Source organism: Aptenodytes patagonicus, chromosome 2, assembly GCF_965638725.1.
Source record: "Aptenodytes patagonicus chromosome 2, bAptPat1.pri.cur, whole genome shotgun sequence".
Lineage (NCBI taxonomy): Eukaryota > Metazoa > Chordata > Aves > Sphenisciformes > Spheniscidae > Aptenodytes > Aptenodytes patagonicus.
In genome coordinates this window covers 72,755,873-72,776,078 of record NC_134950.1, presented here as the reverse complement: position 1 = coordinate 72,776,078, position 20,206 = coordinate 72,755,873, and the positions used below count along the sequence as shown (strand labels likewise).

Genomic DNA, 20,206 nt, shown 5'->3' with positions numbered 1-20,206 from the left:
AGTTAGCTAAAAAAAAAAAATCTAGCCCCAAGTTCCACGGTGTCAAGTACTCCACTCCAAACCACAAGCGACCGTTAAACGTCAAGAAAGCGTCACTCCAGGTTTACAGCGACATTACCTTCAGGAGGACTTGGTCACAGAGGACGCCACTACAAGCAGTGTATTTTACGCTGTTCCCAGAGAGCAAGCCGTCCCACGGCTCCAGACTCCGCAGCTCCCTGAGCATCGGGTTTGGTTCGTCTCACACAACAGCTTATAGGGAGCTGGGGGAGAAAGGGGGAGCAGGGAAGTGTGTGATTCGATCTCTATTTTCAGTAAAGGCAAACTTTTGTGGTAAGACATTTTGCCCGGCCAGCAAATCCCAGGTGTGGAAACACAGCCAGAGCAGCACAGCAACTGGAGGAAGACGATGGGGTAAGTGTAACTAAGGCAAAGAGGGAGTCACTTCTCTTTTGACATGATCAGGGCAGATAGTTGGGGTGGGGAAATGATTCAGTAGCACAATAGGTATCACAGTACACCTAGACTACAGAATCAGTGAGAATATCTTAAGCTTGATTGAGATCTATGTTTACCTTTACAAATTCTGACGAATATTTAAAATCTCCTCTTCCTTCCCCTTCCTCCCACAACTGGAGTCTGCTGCACTTTTCAAAAGCACACAAGTTTGCTTTTACTGAAATTTAAGGCTATTATGAAAAAATGAAGTGTAGGGCTCCTCTTTCAAAATTAAGTATAAAAGTCAATCCACTCTAGAAGGTCTTAGAGAACTCTAAATACAACCATCCGTTTTCCAAAACGAATCAACTCATTTTTGTATTTGGAAGACAAAAAATTTTATACTGCAAAAGTTTGTCTTCATACACATACTTTTGTCCTAGAAACCGAACACACTGATACCAGGAGTTACCACTGTAAGGTACCTTCAGCTCAGGACGCGCACCCTTTGCTGAATCCAGACATGCTGGTGGGACAGGTTCATCATCGCTCTCTTTGCCTCAAAGTACCAGATTATCAAAAGGTCTACTATGGAACATCTTAAAGTTAATCCACCTGGCTTTGAGACAGGCTGAGGATGTACTCACACAAGCACATCTCAAGAAGCAGCAGTTTCTGGGAAGGAGTGCTGGGAAGACGATGTCTGCCTATAGCCTCAGTGTTCTCGCCCAAGAGAGAAAAATACAAAGGAGGAGCAGAAACAGACACAGTCCTAGCCATGACCACAGCTCCCAGTTTTCTTCATGGGCACAAGAGGATACTTTGCTTATTATACATGCACCTGTGAAAGTTCAATGCGTTAGAGGACTTACATTTGAGAGGGTGAGGATCCCTTCCATCACAGGAAAGTGGATAATTTTGCATCCCCTGAATTAGGCAATAGTGTTGCTGGTGGTTTAAGAGTCAGCTGAATCTGGTCCAGTAGCAGCACAAAACTAGGTAGGGCTTCACAAAAATGGCTACAAGCAACTCTTCTTCCTCCTAACCTTAAAGTGCTGGGAAAATGCAGCATGACCAGATTAGTAGCCTAGGAAAAAATATCCACGGTCCTACCAAACATACAATTTCCTAACATGACAGACAAGCTTCCTAGGAGTTTAGACCTTAAAATCCTCCAGAGATGCTGAGAAGAGAGTTACATATGGAAAAAATACAACCTTGAAGAAACTGGTTAACAGTAAAAAATACTCCAGTCTTGATATGGTCAAAAGGCATTTTTAGAATAAAAGTGACCCTTTCTAATGCAGGGCTATCACTTCATTTGTCCAATGGCATTTTTCACTAAAGAAATGCTCCTCCAATTACAAACAGCAAAGATAACACTTTAATAATAATACTTTAGGTATTATTTAAGGTTTATAACTTATTAGAAGTTAACTTCTTTTTTAACAGACATTTCCTATTTTTATCTTGAAAGGACAGCTAATCTTAAAGCAGTCACATATGGATAAAGACTCACTACCTAAGGGCCATTTCTAAACACCCTCTGTCTGACTCATTTGAGACGAAAGCGCTTTTCTTTCCCCACAGAAACAGGCTCCTTACCAGTCAATACTTCACCAGCCACTGCGTAGATGACTGACCTACCCACCAGAAGCATCCGTGAAAAAGCAAATCCCACTATAGGTACCTTAGCTACGGGCTCTGACCAACAACTGCAAAGTTGGCTGCACCTGCTGACAGTTACTATCTCCTGCAAAAGCTTATTTTTCACCTAACAGAGAAGGCTAAGCATGGCACGTATCTGACTGCAAGAATCAGTCATAATCCTCAGTCAGATGGCATTGCTAAAATAAAGTTATGTCACTTTGTAACATGTTATAAAAATTCACTGATTACCTTAACAGACTAGAAATAATCACTGCAATTTTCCAGTAAATACAGCATCATGAATTCAGTCAAATCAGAAAAAAAGTATAAAAAAACCTTTCAAAATAGCTCCTTAGTTATACTTTGCTTGAACTGAACCCTTGGCATATGAGCAGCATGAGTAATCTCATTTAATTTCCCACCATAACTCAAGACAGAACACAAACAATAAAAATAAGAATAATCTATAAAAACCACAGTACATCAGAAATCTATGTAAAAAAACATACGTCTGTATCAAGGAGCTCAATAACAACTTAAAGCACCACTCAAAATTAAGTACCATACATGTTACAGTACATGCCATTTATTATGACAATTTAAGGCTAAAATAGGTACGACTCCCTTATAGTCAAGCTTTCTTATATTTATAAATGTATACAAACATTAAGTAGATACAAATGCGTAGGGGTTTTTTTATTGCTCTGAACTGTCTACTACAATGTTCGACTTTCCCAGATGTCATCTCAGTTTGCCTTTTTCAATCAAGCTGAAGTCCTACAATTGCAACTTACGGCACTTGTAGGATTATAGACCTTCTTTGATTTGAGCTGTAAATAAATTCAAAGACACATCAGACAAAATTGTCCATCACTGCAAACTTTGTAGCTTAGTTAACTAAACATTCGCCCATAAGATACATAACAATTCACCACAAAGATTATTTCTGCAATTCTTCAGGAAGGATTTTCTTTTCAAAATAATAGGTCTAACCAAGCGGCAAACAAGACAACCAGCAAGAAAGGATTGACTAGTACCAGTCTAACAGACTGGGCTTAAAAAAAAAAAAAAGAAAAAAAAAGCTGAATACGTGCTCCAAAACAAAGAGCAAACTTTTCTTCTTGCTCATAGAGCAATTATGTTTCCTAATTACGTAGGGCAATGCCTCATTCTGCCAGTGCCAAATTCTTTGACTGTAGCTTGTCCATTTCTTGACCAATATTTCCTTCAATGGTATCACACTGGGCAAGAAAAACCTGAGAATAAGAAACAAACAAATGTTATTTGGGATGCAATTATAGCAATGGTAGATGCTTCTTAAGAACCGAAACTGCAGTTTCCATCATGAATTTGAAGAAGCCAACTCAACAACCACCTTCCACAGTTCAGTTTTAATACTAGCTTGTTCATAATTTTGTTTACCCAGAATCCAACAGAAGCATGGTATCTGATAAGGCAACAACGTGGCTGCCCATCCTCACCAGTCCTGCTGCTGAAGTACTTTGAGTTGATCCAAAGTTCATAAACAACAATAAGGATCATAAAGGTTCAGACAAGTTAGCGCTTCAGTTTGGAACATGACTTTTAAACTCCTTTCTAAAACACACACATCTGTAGCTGAGGGTGGAAGCGATAAACCTACTTAGTCAAATCTAAAACAAGCTGTCATTAAACCAAGACCACTTCTATTTCTCAGGACTACAGGGCAACATGAACCCTCATCTTTATCAGTAAGTAGCTGGTGCGCCTCAAAAGACAGAAGGCTCCTTTCCAAAAAGGAGCACAGCACCTTAAGCTTTCTTAGAACCTGCCCACAAGTTCTTACAAGTATAGTAACCCACACACAGCAATTAAGAGCCAGCAGCCACTGGTCACTTTGCTTGTGCTGTACACAGCACAACGCCACCAGCACTTTAAGCCAATAAATTCTTTTAGGCCAATTCCAATGTATGCGAGTACATTGCAGTTTCTGAGCAGACTCTCCCACTATCTATACAAGTCTTGCACTCAGTTTTGCTATGTCTGCACTAGACTTGTTAAAGTCAAACCAGATATTTAATGTTATTTACATTAAAATGACATTAAGAAACTTCCTTCCCTCTAGAGCAGCAAACTGTTGTGCCAGGTGAATGTTTCTCAACCATCACACTGTTTTGAATCATGCGTCTTCAACCAATCCCTTGAGTTGGCATCAACTCACTTCTGTAAGGACTTGAGGGATGAAAAAGTCAAGGTGGTAACAATTGCAGTTGCTGGCTGCAAGTGTTTTGTATCTGTCTCCCCATTCTGGAAGATAATGTGATTGCCAGCAACAGAAGGCAGTTAATAGCTCCCCCCTCGCTTTCAGGAATACTTAAGAGTAATAAGCGTAACTTGCCATCATTTTCTTGCTCTGGAAAAACAAATTGTTGTTGACTGCTCTGGTCTGAAACCCCTTAGATTCTTCTGCAGTCCTCAAAGGGTTCATAACCTACAGTTGCAGAACACTGTGCCTATAAAAGCACAACAATAATGCTGATCTCTGCTCAACAGAGTCTGTTTTATGCTTTAACAGCAGTTCTCATACAAAGCCCCACTTATTTCTGCAATAACTTCACCCAAGAGTGGAGCTCTGGTAGCTTGCCATGAGGGTTATAGCCATACCTCTATTACAAACTTTTGCTGCTTTGGTTAGGCACATGGAATCAAGAGCGTGTTGAGAGCCTCATATAACATAGCTACGCCAGCAGCCATCTTCATTTCAATTTGCATTATCTGAACTTACCTCTGTAACAGAGTACAAAGGACTTTGTCCCTAAAGCTATAACAAAAAACATTTCTACTATGAAGTACTTCTTGCTAAGGCTTCCTCCAAAAATAGATGGCTATTTTAAAGAAATTGGGAAACATTTATAGAAAGTATTTAATAAGGTTACAGTAAAAGACAGAACATTTCAACTCCACATATGAATGCAAGGTACTTTCACAAATAATTTTCAGGAGTCTAACCTGTGACTGAAGCTAGCATAATACAAATAAAAACAATAATATGAGTAGCGTTACCATCCATTTATGGAAGTTTGGCTTTTGGGAGAGGAGGGAGGAAGGACGAATTCCAGTATTTAGTAACAAACCTTCAGTTCAAGGTCTCTAAGGAAACAATGCCTAGGAATTTGTAAGCATCATACAATGGCAAAGCAATTAAAAAATCCACCCCCAGCACAGCTGCTCTTCTGTACAGATTTTAGTTTAGTGACTCTCCACAGAAAGTTGGTACATTGCAATAGAAGCTACATTTTCCAAAGAACACCTCTAGCAAGGGCCATCAGGAGTTACAGTTGACTGCATCTTTGTGCCCAGACCTCCTCATTCATTACTCCAGCCCACCGACATAGGGGAAAGGAGGAATCATCCCGTTTTCTTTACAAGTTATCAGAATTACTTTACATCATCAGGCAGCCATAAGGCCAACCACTAATGTAAATTACAAACATTATCTGAAGACAGTATGAACTATGAAAATCTGTATTTTTGTATAATGTTTTATAAAGCTATTAAATTCCTCTTAAAGGGAGGTCATAAGAAATACCAATGTAAGAACAAACACTGAAAAAATCTAAGCTCTAAACAGCTCTCACTTTCACAAACTCTTGGTATACAAGTACCCAGCATTAATGGAAAACAAAAAAATAAAAATACTCACCTGAACCCTTTTCACCAACCCCTTCTTTTTCAGTTTGCAATCACTGAAATTCTCTGGCAGATTCTGCAGTAAAATAAACAAACAAGTTGATGCAGCTTAATGTTGAAATTAACGTATTAAACTTAAAGCAAAAACTGAACGTATCAAAGAATCCTCTTAACAGGCATCCTGAAAATGCCATGCCTGCTCAGTAAGGATGATTACACAAGAAAGAATTTAAAAGAAAAAGTCGTAAGTTCAATAAGTCTGGGATACAGCCTGCTGATTACGAAGAACTGAGCTACCAAATTTACCACGTGCCTTTAGGTAACATACAGCAGTAACTGCATACACTACTTTTGTCTACTGTGGCGTATGTTAATTGTTCTGCTGAGCTTCAACTTTAGATTTTTTCAGAGACTGTAAGATGAATTAATTTCTTACGAACACATTAACTCAAGCACTCGCCACCATTAAAACATATCATCAGTAATGCAGGCATTGCCACTCTGTTTAAGCTGTACACCTGATCTTCTCTGCAACCTACTCATGGAAGGGAGGAGATGTGAAGTGTTACATGCTGACAGCTTTTAATTTAATTCAAACTGCATCATTTTCCACACTCCTACCACTCAATGTATTCATGTATGTCATCTTAGCAAATGTTATATGCTTTGTCCTTTTGGAGCAGTGTGAAATTGGAGTGTTGGTGGGGAATGGTGCTCAGGTTTATGACTTTTTTTTGAAACAGGTAGAACAGATGATTATCATCATGTAAAGTTTATGTGAACATTCTTAGAAACGTTATGCTCTCACTGTTGAAAATGCATAAAAATCTTGGAGTTTCTCACTGGTAGGTATACCTTTTATTTTCCGCCCTAACTCCATATAAAGAATAGAGGTTTCCCTATACTACTCTCTGTTTCATTTCAGCTAAAATGCAAGCCCCACTGGGAGGTTTAGACACATAATTTTTGATAAAAATCCATTAAAAAAAAAAAGATGCTCTCTTCTTTTAGCGTCCAGCCAAAGATACATGGTCATAAATATAGGAGTCTTGCACATAACCTAATATAGGAGTTAAAAATACACAAGACTCCACACTAAAAAACAGTCCATCGTGGGAAGTGAAACTATAGGCATCACTGAGATCCCAGAAGTTCAGGGATCACACTGCTCCCGTATTTGCGTAGTAATTAGCACACTGTAAGTGACATCACACAAAGAAATAATAATCACCAGGCTTAGCACTCGTTCCCAGCATCACGGGTGAAGAGAAAAATGGGCACGCAACAGAGCAAGCTGGGATACATTCTTACATTTTACTGCTACATAAACTTCTAGTTTAAAATACCTCTCACTCTTTCTACGCTCAGCTGGAAGATGGAATGCACAATGCTGCTTCTTGTCTCCTAGGAGATTATGAAAGTTGGAAGTGGGAGTAACTACTACTACACTGACCTCTTCCCAGGGTCATTTTTTTTTGGTTTATTTTGTTAGTTTGCTTTTGGAAGATGAGCAAGAGAAAGAATCTTCTGTTCCTGTAGTTCCAGCTTCCATTTCTGTTGCTCCAGTATCAGTTTTCCCAAACAGCAGCATTGTTAAGCTGTATAAAACTCATATCAAATTTTAACACTTCCCTTCAACATCAGAAAAGGTATCTCCCTTGCAGAGACCTTTTATGTCAGACTGCACCTCCTGAAAAAGAACCAGAATCTGGACATATTTCTTTCAGGTGGAAAAATGACCATCAGTATCAGAGGCACAAGAAAGTATGTGGATTAAGGGAGATACCTTTCCAAATGCAAACTGGTGCAGTGTCAGCTTGCAGAGACAGAAATACCTAAAAACTGAGTTATGTTTGGTTTTTTGTTTGTTTTGGTTTTTTAAATTGATGTTAGTCCTCTTAATACCAAAAACACCCTTCAGTTTTGTCCTAAGGTGCATTCCATCACCTATCAATCCTTTCCAACTCCTCTTATTTTGTGAGAAAGAGGAGGAGAAGTAGCTGTCACACACAATGTAAATCCTCCTACAGGAGCCTGTTCTCCGCCGGTCACTTTCTTCATTTACGTAATGTCACCGTACATCCTTGGATTTACAGCACAGGATAGGTTCAGAAGCTGTTACTCCATTTTCAACAGTGGTCTGCCTAAAATGAAAACTCCTTTTCTACAAATGGCACATCTCCATTTTCCAAAGCACAGCTTTTTTTCAGCTGTTCATTTTGGAAGCTACTTTACTTTTTACCAAATGTATTTTCTAGTAGTGTGTACTGCAATAAGCCCTTGCTCACTGTAACATGCTAAACCCACGTCTCCTCCCAATAAGCAGGACACTGTGAAGAGATTGTATTACACGCTTTTCTTTCAGAAACTGAATGCTCCAAAGACATTACCAAACAATTGAGAAGTTAGTTTAAAGCTGTGGGTGAATTCTCTTCAAACACCGGTTCTAGTTCACAAATAAAAAAGGCGGCCTTCAGAGTATTTATAGTTGTCAGCGGGGAAAAAAAATTTAAAAATATTATAAAGTTATATGAAGTATTCTAAGGGATCTTAGACACAGAACCCTGCAACCACACGAGAAAACATTCTAATTTTCCCTTGGTTTTCAACAACACAATTCACTTTTTAAAATTAACAAAATATGACTCCCTATGTTAAATGTTTCTTGTATCTGATGCGTACTATTTTGACTCCATATATGTAATGGCCTGAAAGAACAAAGATGGGTTAGGCCTAATTATTAATGGCTGATTCTTACCAGAAAATGAAGATGTCAGCTCATTGTCACAGAAATTCTTTTATGACTTGAAGTTTCCCATGACTTTTAATTTCTTAATAATCAAATTAAAAATGAAATTATGCACTAGCTCAGTTACACTGCCCATCTCCTTTTGCTGAGTACTTATTTCAGGCTGTACTTTCTGAAAGAGATTCTGGCCTATGCAAGTATTCCTACCAATCTGAAATAACAAATTAACAAACAATTTTCTATCATCAGAATAGGCCTAAGTTAACTTTCAATAACAGACAGGGAACGCCAGCTAGGCTTACCACACAAAGTCTGTTTCTGAAACAGATATTGGTAACTGGAGGGAACTTTGAGTGTAGAGAGGACATTCAGTCTATTTCTATTTTTGACAACATTTTTCAAAACTGCTCTTTTTAATTACATCTGTGTGTGCAAACTCCTATGTTTTCTTGCACACCTTCATAGCTGGTTTTTTGGGGTTTTTTTAAATCACACCCTGTAATCCCCTTGGCAGAGATATGGAATTGGAAGGCCTAAATGTACTAACTTATCAAGCTACTTAAAAGGTGTTTTGCAATCAAATTAGTAAAGTTTACAAATCTTAACATCAAATTAAATCTCACAGTCTCTCTGTTTTACCTTAGTCAGCTTACGTCTCCTCTCCAGGAATACGTTGTCCAACTATTCAGGGTTTAACAGGTGAAGCTGGCAATAAACCTTAAGTCACAATAACATTTCAATATTTAATTAAAATCAAATTTAATTAAAGAAGGAGTAGCTTAAGCCTAGGCAGTGCTTATGCAAAACTCTTGCCAAACCTACATTTTGGTGCTACCATTGCTTGCAGAGCAGTAGTTTGCATGAGTATATGGCTTTCTGCTGCATAGCATATTCTTATTTTTATAAATTCTTTTATTTTTATAGCAGGTCTCCTCTTTGCATTGCACTTTTCTCTGTGACAAAACCCTGCTCAAGTCTCACAGTTAAGTATGGTCTTAAACTTTCAAAAGTGATGCAGTGCTGGCTTCACCCCAGGAACTTCTGTAGAACTCCTGGGCACAGGTTCTTTATCCTCCCCGCCCCCCATCCACCCAGAAACAGAGCCCGAGTCCCCCTGTTACCAGTGGCTATCTCCCAGCCCACACACCCGAATTCAGAGTTGCTTCATCACATCTCTTCAAGAGTTCTCACCCTGCAGATACACTGACAAGATGCACTGCAGACACACACACGTTACATCCTCGAAGATTCATCTTTTGTATGCACAACACTCATGCTTTATACAAGAAATCCTTAAAACCAATCACCATTTACATAGTAATAAATTCATGTGTGTGCGTTTTCCCACCTCTAGATCCTCTCTATTCTTGAGTGTTCTTTTAACTACGAATCCAGCATCCCTCTCTCCTGAGCACTGCTTCTTACGAAATACAGGACTCTTGTCATTTCTTTTCCCTTCTCCCAGCTGATTTCCTAATAAAACCACCTCCCTTTGCCACAGAACATCACCTTCAGCTCTGCGCAAGTTCCGTTTGTTTTGGAAGTGCTTCCAATAACGATTTTTAAGCTTAGTGTTACCACCACATCTTTGTTCTCCTCTTTGGTTATTTCTTATTTCCCAAACCATAGACCCCAGTAGGTAATACCTGATGCCTGAATCCACTTTATATCAGTGTCGTCTAATAAACAGAACAAATGCTAGTCAAATTTATTATTTATGACTATCTTATCAGAACCAAAGGGACACCATTCTTAAAACAGGCAATCTCCTACACTAGCAGTCACTAGCAATAATAGCTAGAAACGTTTTTGGTTTGTTATCAAATTGCTTAAGAAAATCACTGCGCTACACATGGCACCAGTGCTAATCAGTTGCAAACAAGGATTTTTTGCTGACACCCCATCCATCTAACAGGAAGCTTCTTCGGTAGTTTGTTTTAAAAAATCCAAAACAATATATACTATTTTAGTGTCTAGTTTTTATTGACTACCAGCCCTTCGCTTTTTCTAACTTATTGTTAAATAAATCAGTAAATTGGGGAAGCACATTATGTTGACACAATCTTTTTATCTAAGTAGACAGCTGAGCAACTTCTTTAAAAGCAGCTATTAAATGGCAGCATTTGTCAACGGGTTTTCTGAATGCAGAAGTGGTAACTAAGGGCTCTACCCTCACTGAGGGATGATAGTATTTTCATGCTCCTTGTGCTTTAGAAAAAAGCTTTGATTTTATGTTTATGATTCTTGCTAAGAGATTTAAGAATTATAATAAGAAATGTTTATCAAATGTTTATTTATCTAGATAAATTCAAAGGTTTAGCAGTAAGTTTTCATCTTACTGTAAGTGGCAAAACTTCCCAGAAGCCTGGGAAATGTTTGTTACAGGCACAATGATGGTTTTTTTCAGAATACTTCTTTCTTTTAATCCTTGAAATGTTAATTTGGTATTGATTTACCAGATGACAAGTATAGCAGGGACAAGGAGACAGTGAAAAAAGCTTCATCAGAACAGTACAGTAATTTAAGTAAGTTTTACAGAGGAATTATAACCAAAAAAAATCCTCAAGAAAGGAGGATGGGCCACCAGAACATAATGATGAGTCAGTAACTTTATCAATGTCCTCAATACTGATACATGCAATTTGACAGGTGATTTTGTTGTGAATTTATGTAAACAAAATTAGTGACTGCTATTTCAGAAGATAAAGCTTTTTTTTCAGTTGTTAGAACAATCTGTTCTCTGCAATATTGTCTTTCTAGATTACAAATCTGCCATTTAGTAAGAAATCATCATGAGAACAAAGTAATCTCTCAGATTGCAGTATCAGTGACAGACTTCATGTAAATAAGAGCTGGCTCACAAGAAGTACATAGGGTCATGACTGTGGATTTAAATTTTCCTACTGATCTCAGAAAAGCTTTCCTTTTTGTTCTTGAAAAAGCCTTTCAGTTATTTAAAAAACTGTGCCAGCTGATCAAGCCAAGGATTTTCTGTGTTCTACTCACTGAGATTTGTAGTGAGTAGTGTACTTTGACTTTTACTCCCGAACCAAATGTTTTAACTGCTGAAATAAATGGCATTTCTGGTGATGCGCACACACAAATCTTCAACTGTTGAACATGACTTAATATGTATTCCTCCTGAAGAAAACATCAAAGATCCGTGGCTTATGGGAATGGCTGACTGCGTCACAACATTCAAAAACTTGTAAGATGTTCTTAAGATCCCTCCACCCTTCCTGCTGTGGAAGCAGTAGCTATTTAAACACATTTAACGTCAAAACGTTTAAGTTACAGCTGCTCTACCCAAGAGCATCCCTTCAAGACCTTCCTTTCACACCTCTGGCAGTAACAACACTGTATTTTTTCCTCTCCTACCCCAGTACCGTATGACTACTGACCTACTTCTCCACTTCCTAAATCACTTCTTTTAAATTCATAGTTGTTGAACACATGGAGTCCAGTAAAAAGGAGTATTAGTTTCAGACTCGGCTCCTCTAATTAATGAGCTTGTCTGCTAACAGTAAGAGGGTGACACCCCTAGAATAGACAGAAAACAATATGCAGGCTTCCTCACCCTTAGGAGGTGAGGTTCTCTATAACCATACAAATCTCATTTTGTACCAAGCTAGATGTTTTTGATTGATCCAAACAACATATGACAGCCAAGACACTTTAAAGAGTTTTCACAACAATTCTGCCAAAGAAACAAACTGGAACATTTATAGTGTGAGCTTGCTGTATGTTTCACTTCTACAATGCATCCATTCTTCTGTCTTAGCAGAAAACAGCTCGCTCAGCCGCTTTTTTTCGCCCTTACCTTTTTTAACATGCTGTTGATTGAATCAATAGCACGTCTAATACTGAATACTGTATAAAACAATTCTGAGATACAGATAAAATACTTTCTGGAAGCTTTACGCTTTTCTGCTTTGCATTTCTATTTACCACTTTTTACTTCAGTGGAACCCATTTATTGATCATACACATACCTCATTACCATTCTGTGTTGCTACCTCTGTATGTTGCACAACTACAGTACAGCTAAGTAATACCTCAGGAAGCTGGTGGCCTGTTCATCTGATCTGGTATAATACGAGTACACTGAACAGCTACGTTGTATGTAAAGGTTCCACCCAACTACACGTATCTCATCTGCAAGATTTCACAGAAGTTTCACAGAAGTTCAGTTTTCATGACAAAAACCACAGCCACCTTTTGTTTACTAAAACAAATAAATACGGACTTTGGTATGTGTAACATAACTTCAACCACTGGTAAGAGAAACCCTCATGTATTTCTTGCTTTAAAAACATGAGGCTTGTCAATGTCATAGGCTCTTATACAACAAAGTAACAAACAACTATTACAGATATTACAAGATACTAATTATAATTAGTTTTAGCTCTGGCTGCTCCACTTCCACAAGAGACAAAACTGAGGCCGAGGTACTCCATTATTTCCTAAATCTAAGCATGAAGTCACGAGGTTATACAAGTCTTCTAAAATCTTGTACTAAACCTAGAAGTCCCTTGTCCAGTACTATTTAGAGTATTTTGGATAAGGACATAGATAATAGCATGCTTTCTGTTTAAGCCATGCAAAAAGTACCAGAATGAAAAGTAAAGTTGGGAAACTCAGTTTGGATTAATTAGGAAGCAATGAAAAGGTTTTCTCGAAGCTGCTTGCTGGGTTCCAGGATTGTACACCAGCATACAAGTACTGACTTTTTTCTAAATAGGACTTAGTATCAGAAATTGAAGGGATCAGAAATAAGCTTTAATCCCATCCAAATTAAACAGTTGTCACCTTATTGCTATTTTCATGATAACACATAGTAAATCTGCCACTTCAAACAGGGAATCAGTTACACGAAGCCTGTATGTTTAACAGCATTCAAGAACTGTCAGCAAAATATCTTCCTCTATATGATGCAGAAAAGAGAAATTTTAAGACTTTAAAATACTTAGCATATTACAATTTAAAAAAAAAAGTATTTAAGAACTGTTGGCTATAACAAACAGCAAAGGCTAATTTACCATTAAAGGTGCACAATACGAAAGGAGGAAATAAGTTAATGAGCTCCCCACCATTCCTAGGAACACATCCATATTGTACAGCATTTGATGATGGCCAATTCAAATTATTACTCTATGATTTAGTCTGCTGCTGAACTTTTTCAAAGCGTCCATCAATTAAACTACATTTGGTTCACCAATTATAGGCATTTGCATGGAATCTTTCTGAAACAATCCCATAAAGGGTCACTGTGCAAAGGAGTAGACCCAAAGACATCACTACCACAGAAAACCAGCATTTTTCCTTCAGAGCAGGATAGTATGATCGTGATATGCAACGTAATTATATAATGAAGTTTACAGAGAATGACCAACAGACAGAGAAACATTATAAGGAAATACCCTAGTTGCCATAATCCTCTATTTATCTCTGCACAAGTCCCTTATTCTCACCTAGCTCTCAGCTACTACATGATACAGGAAGATATATATTATACTCTGGAAATACACTGTAAGGTTATGATCCATTAATGACTGTGAAGCACTTGGATATACCCCAGTACATTCCAAAGAAAGAATCCAGTCCTCCATATGCAGGCATCTCAAATAAAAGTACTGTCAGTCCACATAAGACTGACCAGAAAATTCTTCAGTCTTCAGGATCTCCTTGTTCTTACGCAATATAGAATACAAAGTGTATCTGATTTTTTTTTCCAGACCTTTACTGTTACCATGAAGTTTAACATGAAAGTTTGCCAAGACAAACTAAAAGGGTAAAACTTCAGTAAAGGATACCCATTTCATGTAGTCTTAACAGGCTGCTGCCCCAAATGAAGCTCTTCTGTAGAATGGGGATGCATACACAGGCATTAATGTCACCATTTAGAAATAGATGCTGCCAAGTAGTCTTTTGGAGACATACAGGGGCAAGAGCTGGATATTAAAGAAAAAATGAGCAAACCAATTAACTAATTTTCAAAGCCAAAATAAATTTGTTAGTATTTTAAAATATCAAATCACAAGAAAGATATATTTTTAACAGTAAGTTTCTGTTGGGATTTGACCCTCTTCTGTGGTTATTTACTTACAATGGCATCAATCTGTTCCAGGATCTTCATGAACTGCTCTGCAGTTCCTTTTATCCTCTTGTCCAGCTGTTTTAGCGCTTCTGCTTGGAGATCCTTTGCTAAAAATCCCTGAGGAGGAAAAAGAGGGAAGGAAAGACAAAGTTATTCCATACCCCACAGAATACTCAGCTTAGAAAATCTGCCAATCCATCACAGCAGAAAACATCTTTTACTACTTCTGTAGTTTCAAGTATGATAGGGACTCCAATCTCAATCTGTATTCTATCAATCCTTGAAATGCTAAATGTAAGATCTGCTAGGTTTACTTAAAAGATTAAACAAGTAACAGTCATTCTCCTTTGGACTTTGCAAGAACTCTTTATGTTTTTCTAGATCTAAAGAATATAATTTATTCAATGTGCAACAATATTTACCTTTTTCCAAACAGTGCCATGTCTCCATTTTGCAAACTTCTAAATAGCATTTGAAATTCAGTAAGAATTTTACGGGCCCCTTGGACAGTTACGAGGAGCTGCCTATTACTGACTACACAAAACCTTTAAACAGTATTTTTTTTTAAATTTATATACCTACAAAACTGTTTTGCAAAAAATATAAAATGATACAAAACCAGCATACCTTCTGGATACTTGTGAACTCCTTATTAACTTCCTCTAACTTATTAGCTATTTGCTCCACTGACTTCTCCAAATCTTTTAACTTCTTTAATTCAGCCTCCTCTTCTGGACTATTCTGTGTATTCAAAAGTACAATATTCACAACTATGGAACAGAGTCACTATGCAATTAAAAAGCAGCAACAGTGGCGATACAGACATAAAGGCTTTTGCTGATTTAAAATACATACCACACTGTGGTTGTTCTTTCTGTATTCTATTACCTATCAAATAAGCTTCTTCCAAAGCCTAATTACAAATACAGTCGAAGTGGCAATGTATATAAACACATTAAATGAGATGAATTTGAAGGGAGAAAGGAAAAGCGCAATTTTTTTTTTTTTGATAGCTTACCATCTTTAAAGTAGAGGTAACATTTATATCATGAGATATTACCTTGTCCTCTACTTGGCAAAGCCAGCCACAAGTCATTTCACTAGAAATAACCCAGCAAACTCAGTAGCTACAGCTTTTTTTTTTTTTTTTTTTTTTTTAAACCAGAAAAATAAGATGGTCAGATAAGGTCATCAGTGCACAGAAGGTTCATGAGCACTGACAAGCAACAGATTAGGCAGCAGTTTCTCAATAACGTAAGGGAGAAGTCAGTCAATAATGTAATTTCAGAAATGTACAAACTGCAGAGTTATTTGCAGTACAACATGAAATTGAACTCAACTTTGTGGGTAGGTATACAAGATTAGGTTTATGCTGTAACCTGTTTCTGTGTTCAGCAGCTCAATCACTGACAGAAACGACAATAATTTAAGGGAGAAAAAAAAAAAAGTCCGAAGACAACACTTACCCTTTTCCCAATCAACATGACTTTGCAACCATTTTTAACACCAAGTGCTGACAACGGTTGTTCCAATTCTTTCAGAGACTTCCCTAAATGGAAAACGAGACAGGAAAAAAAACCAGTCAAAATATAGTTAGTGGCATAAGAATGTCTTTTTGAAGACATTCAAAACACGGACACCTCAAAGTGACTAAAATGAAAGGTATCATCTATAAGAAACATTGAGAGATTATAAGTTACCTTTGTATATCAGTTTCTGAAAAGGAACTGGAACTCCAGTGACTTGTTCAATAAGCACAGCCATGTCTTGTAGTGTAGGTTCACCATCTTCTTGCGGAGAAGCAACCCGAATACTGTGTTTTTCATTACCTAACAAAAAACAGAGTAACAGTAATACTTATTGTTACTTAGAAAATATTACAGGGAATCCGTTTCTAGAATTTATTTCCATTAATGCAGAAAGTTCTCAAATCACTGATTCTCATGTACAATCATAATTTTCAATCAAAGGATTCTATCGCATTTTCTTCCTCTTGGAGTGACTTACCTCAGCTCAAAATTTTGTTTTACATTCTAATAACCTGAAGAGTTGGATCAGGCGTATTCTACTGGCACAATACTCCTGCTAAATATTATTCCCCACCTCTTTTTAAGAGTGCAGATGGTGTCCAGACATCCCACAGGCTAAAGCATGAAAGCCCACACCTTCGTGATGTATTCCATTTCCTACTTGTAGGAACTTTTAATGGCATGAGTCTTGGGGAATCCGAGACAATTTATCATTTTCTTTGCTCCCTGCTCCTCATATATGAGAAGCAAGCGATCAATGTCTACCCTGCCTCCCCTCTACCAGCCACCTGAGAGAATTCTCACAGTCCAAAAATTATTTCTCCCCATAATACTGCTGATATGCAGCCTTAACCACTTTGAGAAGTCTCAGCCTACATGTCACCTTCCACTTATGGAGCATCCTATTCAGACTCTCTAGGATTACTTGCATGCAAACAGCAGGAAGTTCTTAGAAAAAAGGAGTATGTCTATTAATCTCTGCTTTGCAATAGACCCTTTCTATAACCCTCTGCTCCCACACACTTAAGGCCTGTCAATCTGAAAGCACCCACAGGAATCAGCAACCATTGGCTGCAAGGGAAATCAAGACAGGCATTTTTTACTTTGCAGGAAGAGAGAACTCCTTAACAAATACCAGAAAGAAAATTATTCTCATGCCACTAATCCGAAGTGCACGCATCTTTTACAAAGAAGAGTGCTAGAAATATCGATTTTAAAATGTTCCAGCCTCCCACAGTCACATGACGAGTGACACTGTGGCTGCAAAAACTTGCAAGCTCCAACAATATTTCTTAATTCCGAAATGGTTTTGAGCTCAAAATCACATTATACAAATTCTCCCCCAAGCATTTTCCATAAACAGACCTTCTTCCCAATTTGTTTTGGAAAAAAAACTGAACAAAAAATTTAGGTCCTAACCTCAATATATTTCAAAAGGTTGTTTTGATAAATACAACTGCTTTGTGTAAGGGCTGTTCCTGTCAGCAGTTGAGAGAAAAAAACAACCAGACAGCAAATGGGGAAGAGAAGTTTGCCCAGCAATAGAAACAGTTTTAATAGCAAATTATGAGTACCACTTTGGGCAGACTGTAACAAAAATTTTATGGTAAATCCACAGCAGAGTGAAATCACCCTGAAAAATACCTCACGGGTTAGAGCCGGTATCATAGCTTATCAGTTTGCTTCAGTAAATGACAATATTAATTTAAAGTAACCACTAGTGCAGAATTCCAAAACCTTTTTTAAAAAAAGCCTAAATACATTTAAAACCCAGTTCAATTAATTTCTTGCAGATTGTCAAGTGATACATGTGGGTTTACTACCATTCTCTTTCTTAACCCTTATTTCCATCTTTCCCCACTTTCACTCACGCATGCAAAACTTCAATAAAAACGTTTGTGCTAAGTAGTAAACCAGCATCTGACAGCAACAGGTGTAAATCAGACAGCTGAAGTCCAAGATGAAGGATGCCTTCTATTTGCTATTTATTAATGACAAAGTAATTACCAGATAAGAAAACAACTGGGAAGACAGAAACACTCTCAGATAAGACGACTGTTGGCGAACAGCAAGATGTTGGAATTATAAATACGTTAATGTCATTAAGTTATTGTCATCTTTGCAAATGAAAACCCCTCAGCTCTCTGAAGGCATCAATGAGCACATGAATCATAAAGATTCAAACAGATTATTCCACAAAATTCCTCACCAAAGACCCTTAGATAAAACTGCCTGGTGATAAAGGGAACACTTTCACAAAATAATGTATCAAATACAACAATAACAGTTTAAAAACACGAATGAGCAAGCAGAAATAAACAATAAGCTCTAAAGGTGGAAAGAACATCACCAACATAGTGCAAAAGGAACAGGAGCAGAATTTATTTTTCAGTAATTAAAAAATAATCCATAAAAGATTCACAAGTTTTGTTAACAAAAATCAGCTGATGAATACCTCGCTGATTTAATACCTTACTAGCCTTCTCATTCCTCCTGCTGCCTCACCTAGGCCCACTTCATTAAAATTTAACTATGGTATTTCCCATCTTAATTTTAAGAACTGTTTAGTCCAGGCTGTTCTTACCTCTTTGCAGTTACTTTTTATATTTATTTGCAATCCTAACCGCATCTTCCCTTCCCCCTTCTTCTCCCTCCTCCTATTTCTCTTCCGGAGGAAAAAAAGCTCAGTCGTGTCAGCTGGCCTTTGAGTAACCCATCTCATCAGGTCAGCACCCAACTGTCATACTGAGGAAACCACCACTTTCTGTTGCAATCTTGCACCTCACTAACCACAAACATTCAAGCTTATTCAACAAACGAGACGAGAGCCCATCGGGTAGCACCTGCTTATAACGAACATACAGTACTGACTTCAGTGATTTATTTCATCTAAATGAAGACTGCTACCATAAAAGTGACCTCTGCTCAGTGCTCTCTGGCAAGGACAGCCTTGTCACCTGTTCCAACCATCATCCTTACAGTAGATCTATCCCCGTGCGGCGAGCTTGATCATCTTGTTGATACAGAAAAAGCTATTTCTTTTCCCTTCTGCTGGATCAGCTCAAGCGATCCAGCTTGAGAGAGACAGTGGGAAGATGTGGCCAGTAGAGGAGTGAAACCTTACGGAAGCAGCCGGCACCGAGGCCGGGCTAAGCGGAGGGTGAGCCGTGCCCCCCCCCGAGGCCGAGGCCGGCCCGGCCGCTGGCCCAGCGAGGCCGGGGACGCTGCCGCCATCCAGCTGACAGCCGCAGCCCCGCGCAGGCGCCGGCAGCGGCAGCTCCGCCACTTTCTGTCTCCTCGAGGCTCCGCGGAGCTGCAGCCGCGGGCGCTCGGGCGCCGAAGGCAGCCACACACCCGCTCCCCCCCAACGCTTCGGGACGCCGCCGGGCGCCTTCCAGCGCCGCGGCCCGCGCGTTTCCCGCTTAACCCTGGCGCCAGGGGCACCATCACCAGGCCGGGCTACCCTTAACGGCCGCGGCGAGGTTCGCGGGGGCGGCAGGGAAGGGCGGCCCCGGGGCCAGGAGGAGCCCCCGAAGCCGGGGCCCGACCCGCACGGTCCCGGCGGGGGCCGAGGCACCGGGACCAGCGCGGGGTAAGGGGCGCCGGGGGAGACGCCGCGGGCCGCGCTCGGCTCGGCAGCGGCTGGAGGCGGGTCCCCCTCCCTCCCTCGGGCGGCTCTTACTGTAAGTGACGGTGACAGTAACCGGGGCTCCGGGCGCCGCCATCTCGCCCCCGCCACAAGGAAACCGTTCTGCGGGCGCCTCCCGGGGCGCGCCGGTAGCGCGTCACTTCCGCCCCAAGCCCCCCCCCCCCCCGCCGGGAAGGGGCGCGGCTCCGCGAGGGGGACGTGGCGTCACAGGCGGGCGGGGAGGGGCTCCCACAGGCCTGTTGTTTACCGGCGTCACCGGCCGGGCGGCAGCGTCAGCCGTCGGGTTTCTAAGGAGAGGGAGGGCGCGAATAAGCGTTTCGGCTCCGGGCGCGCCGGCAGGGGGGAGGGGCAGCCGTTACCGACCGGCAGCGCTGCCTGCACAGCCAGCCGCGGCGCCTCCTCTCCGTCACCCTCCGCCTCCTGGC

At 39.7% G+C, this 20,206-nt stretch overlaps 1 protein-coding gene across 3 annotated transcripts; it reads right to left on the bottom strand.

Moving 5' to 3' along the window:
- Positions 1-6: 6 nt before the first annotated feature.
- On the bottom strand, positions 7-19,918 carry BAG1 (BAG cochaperone 1). 3 transcript variants are annotated; one of them, XM_076330211.1, is made up of 7 exons: positions 19,815-19,918; positions 16,304-16,432; positions 16,070-16,152; positions 15,231-15,344; positions 14,613-14,720; positions 5,771-5,833; positions 7-3,344 (listed from the first exon to the last, which is right to left on the bottom strand). In XM_076330211.1, exons 1-7 carry the CDS (start codon positions 19,855-19,857, stop codon positions 3,255-3,257), a joined length of 630 nt encoding a protein of 209 aa, XP_076186326.1. In that variant the 5' UTR covers positions 19,858-19,918; the 3' UTR covers positions 7-3,254. The 3 variants fall into 3 exon arrangements, 2 of the variants coding, with proteins under 2 accessions (XP_076186326.1, XP_076186327.1); XR_012994643.1 differs by lacking the exons at positions 7-3,344; positions 5,771-5,833 and adding exons at positions 9,146-9,211; positions 14,320-14,457; XM_076330212.1 differs by lacking the exons at positions 7-3,344; positions 5,771-5,833 and adding an exon at positions 14,278-14,457.
- Between the last annotated feature and the right edge of the window lie 288 nt (positions 19,919-20,206).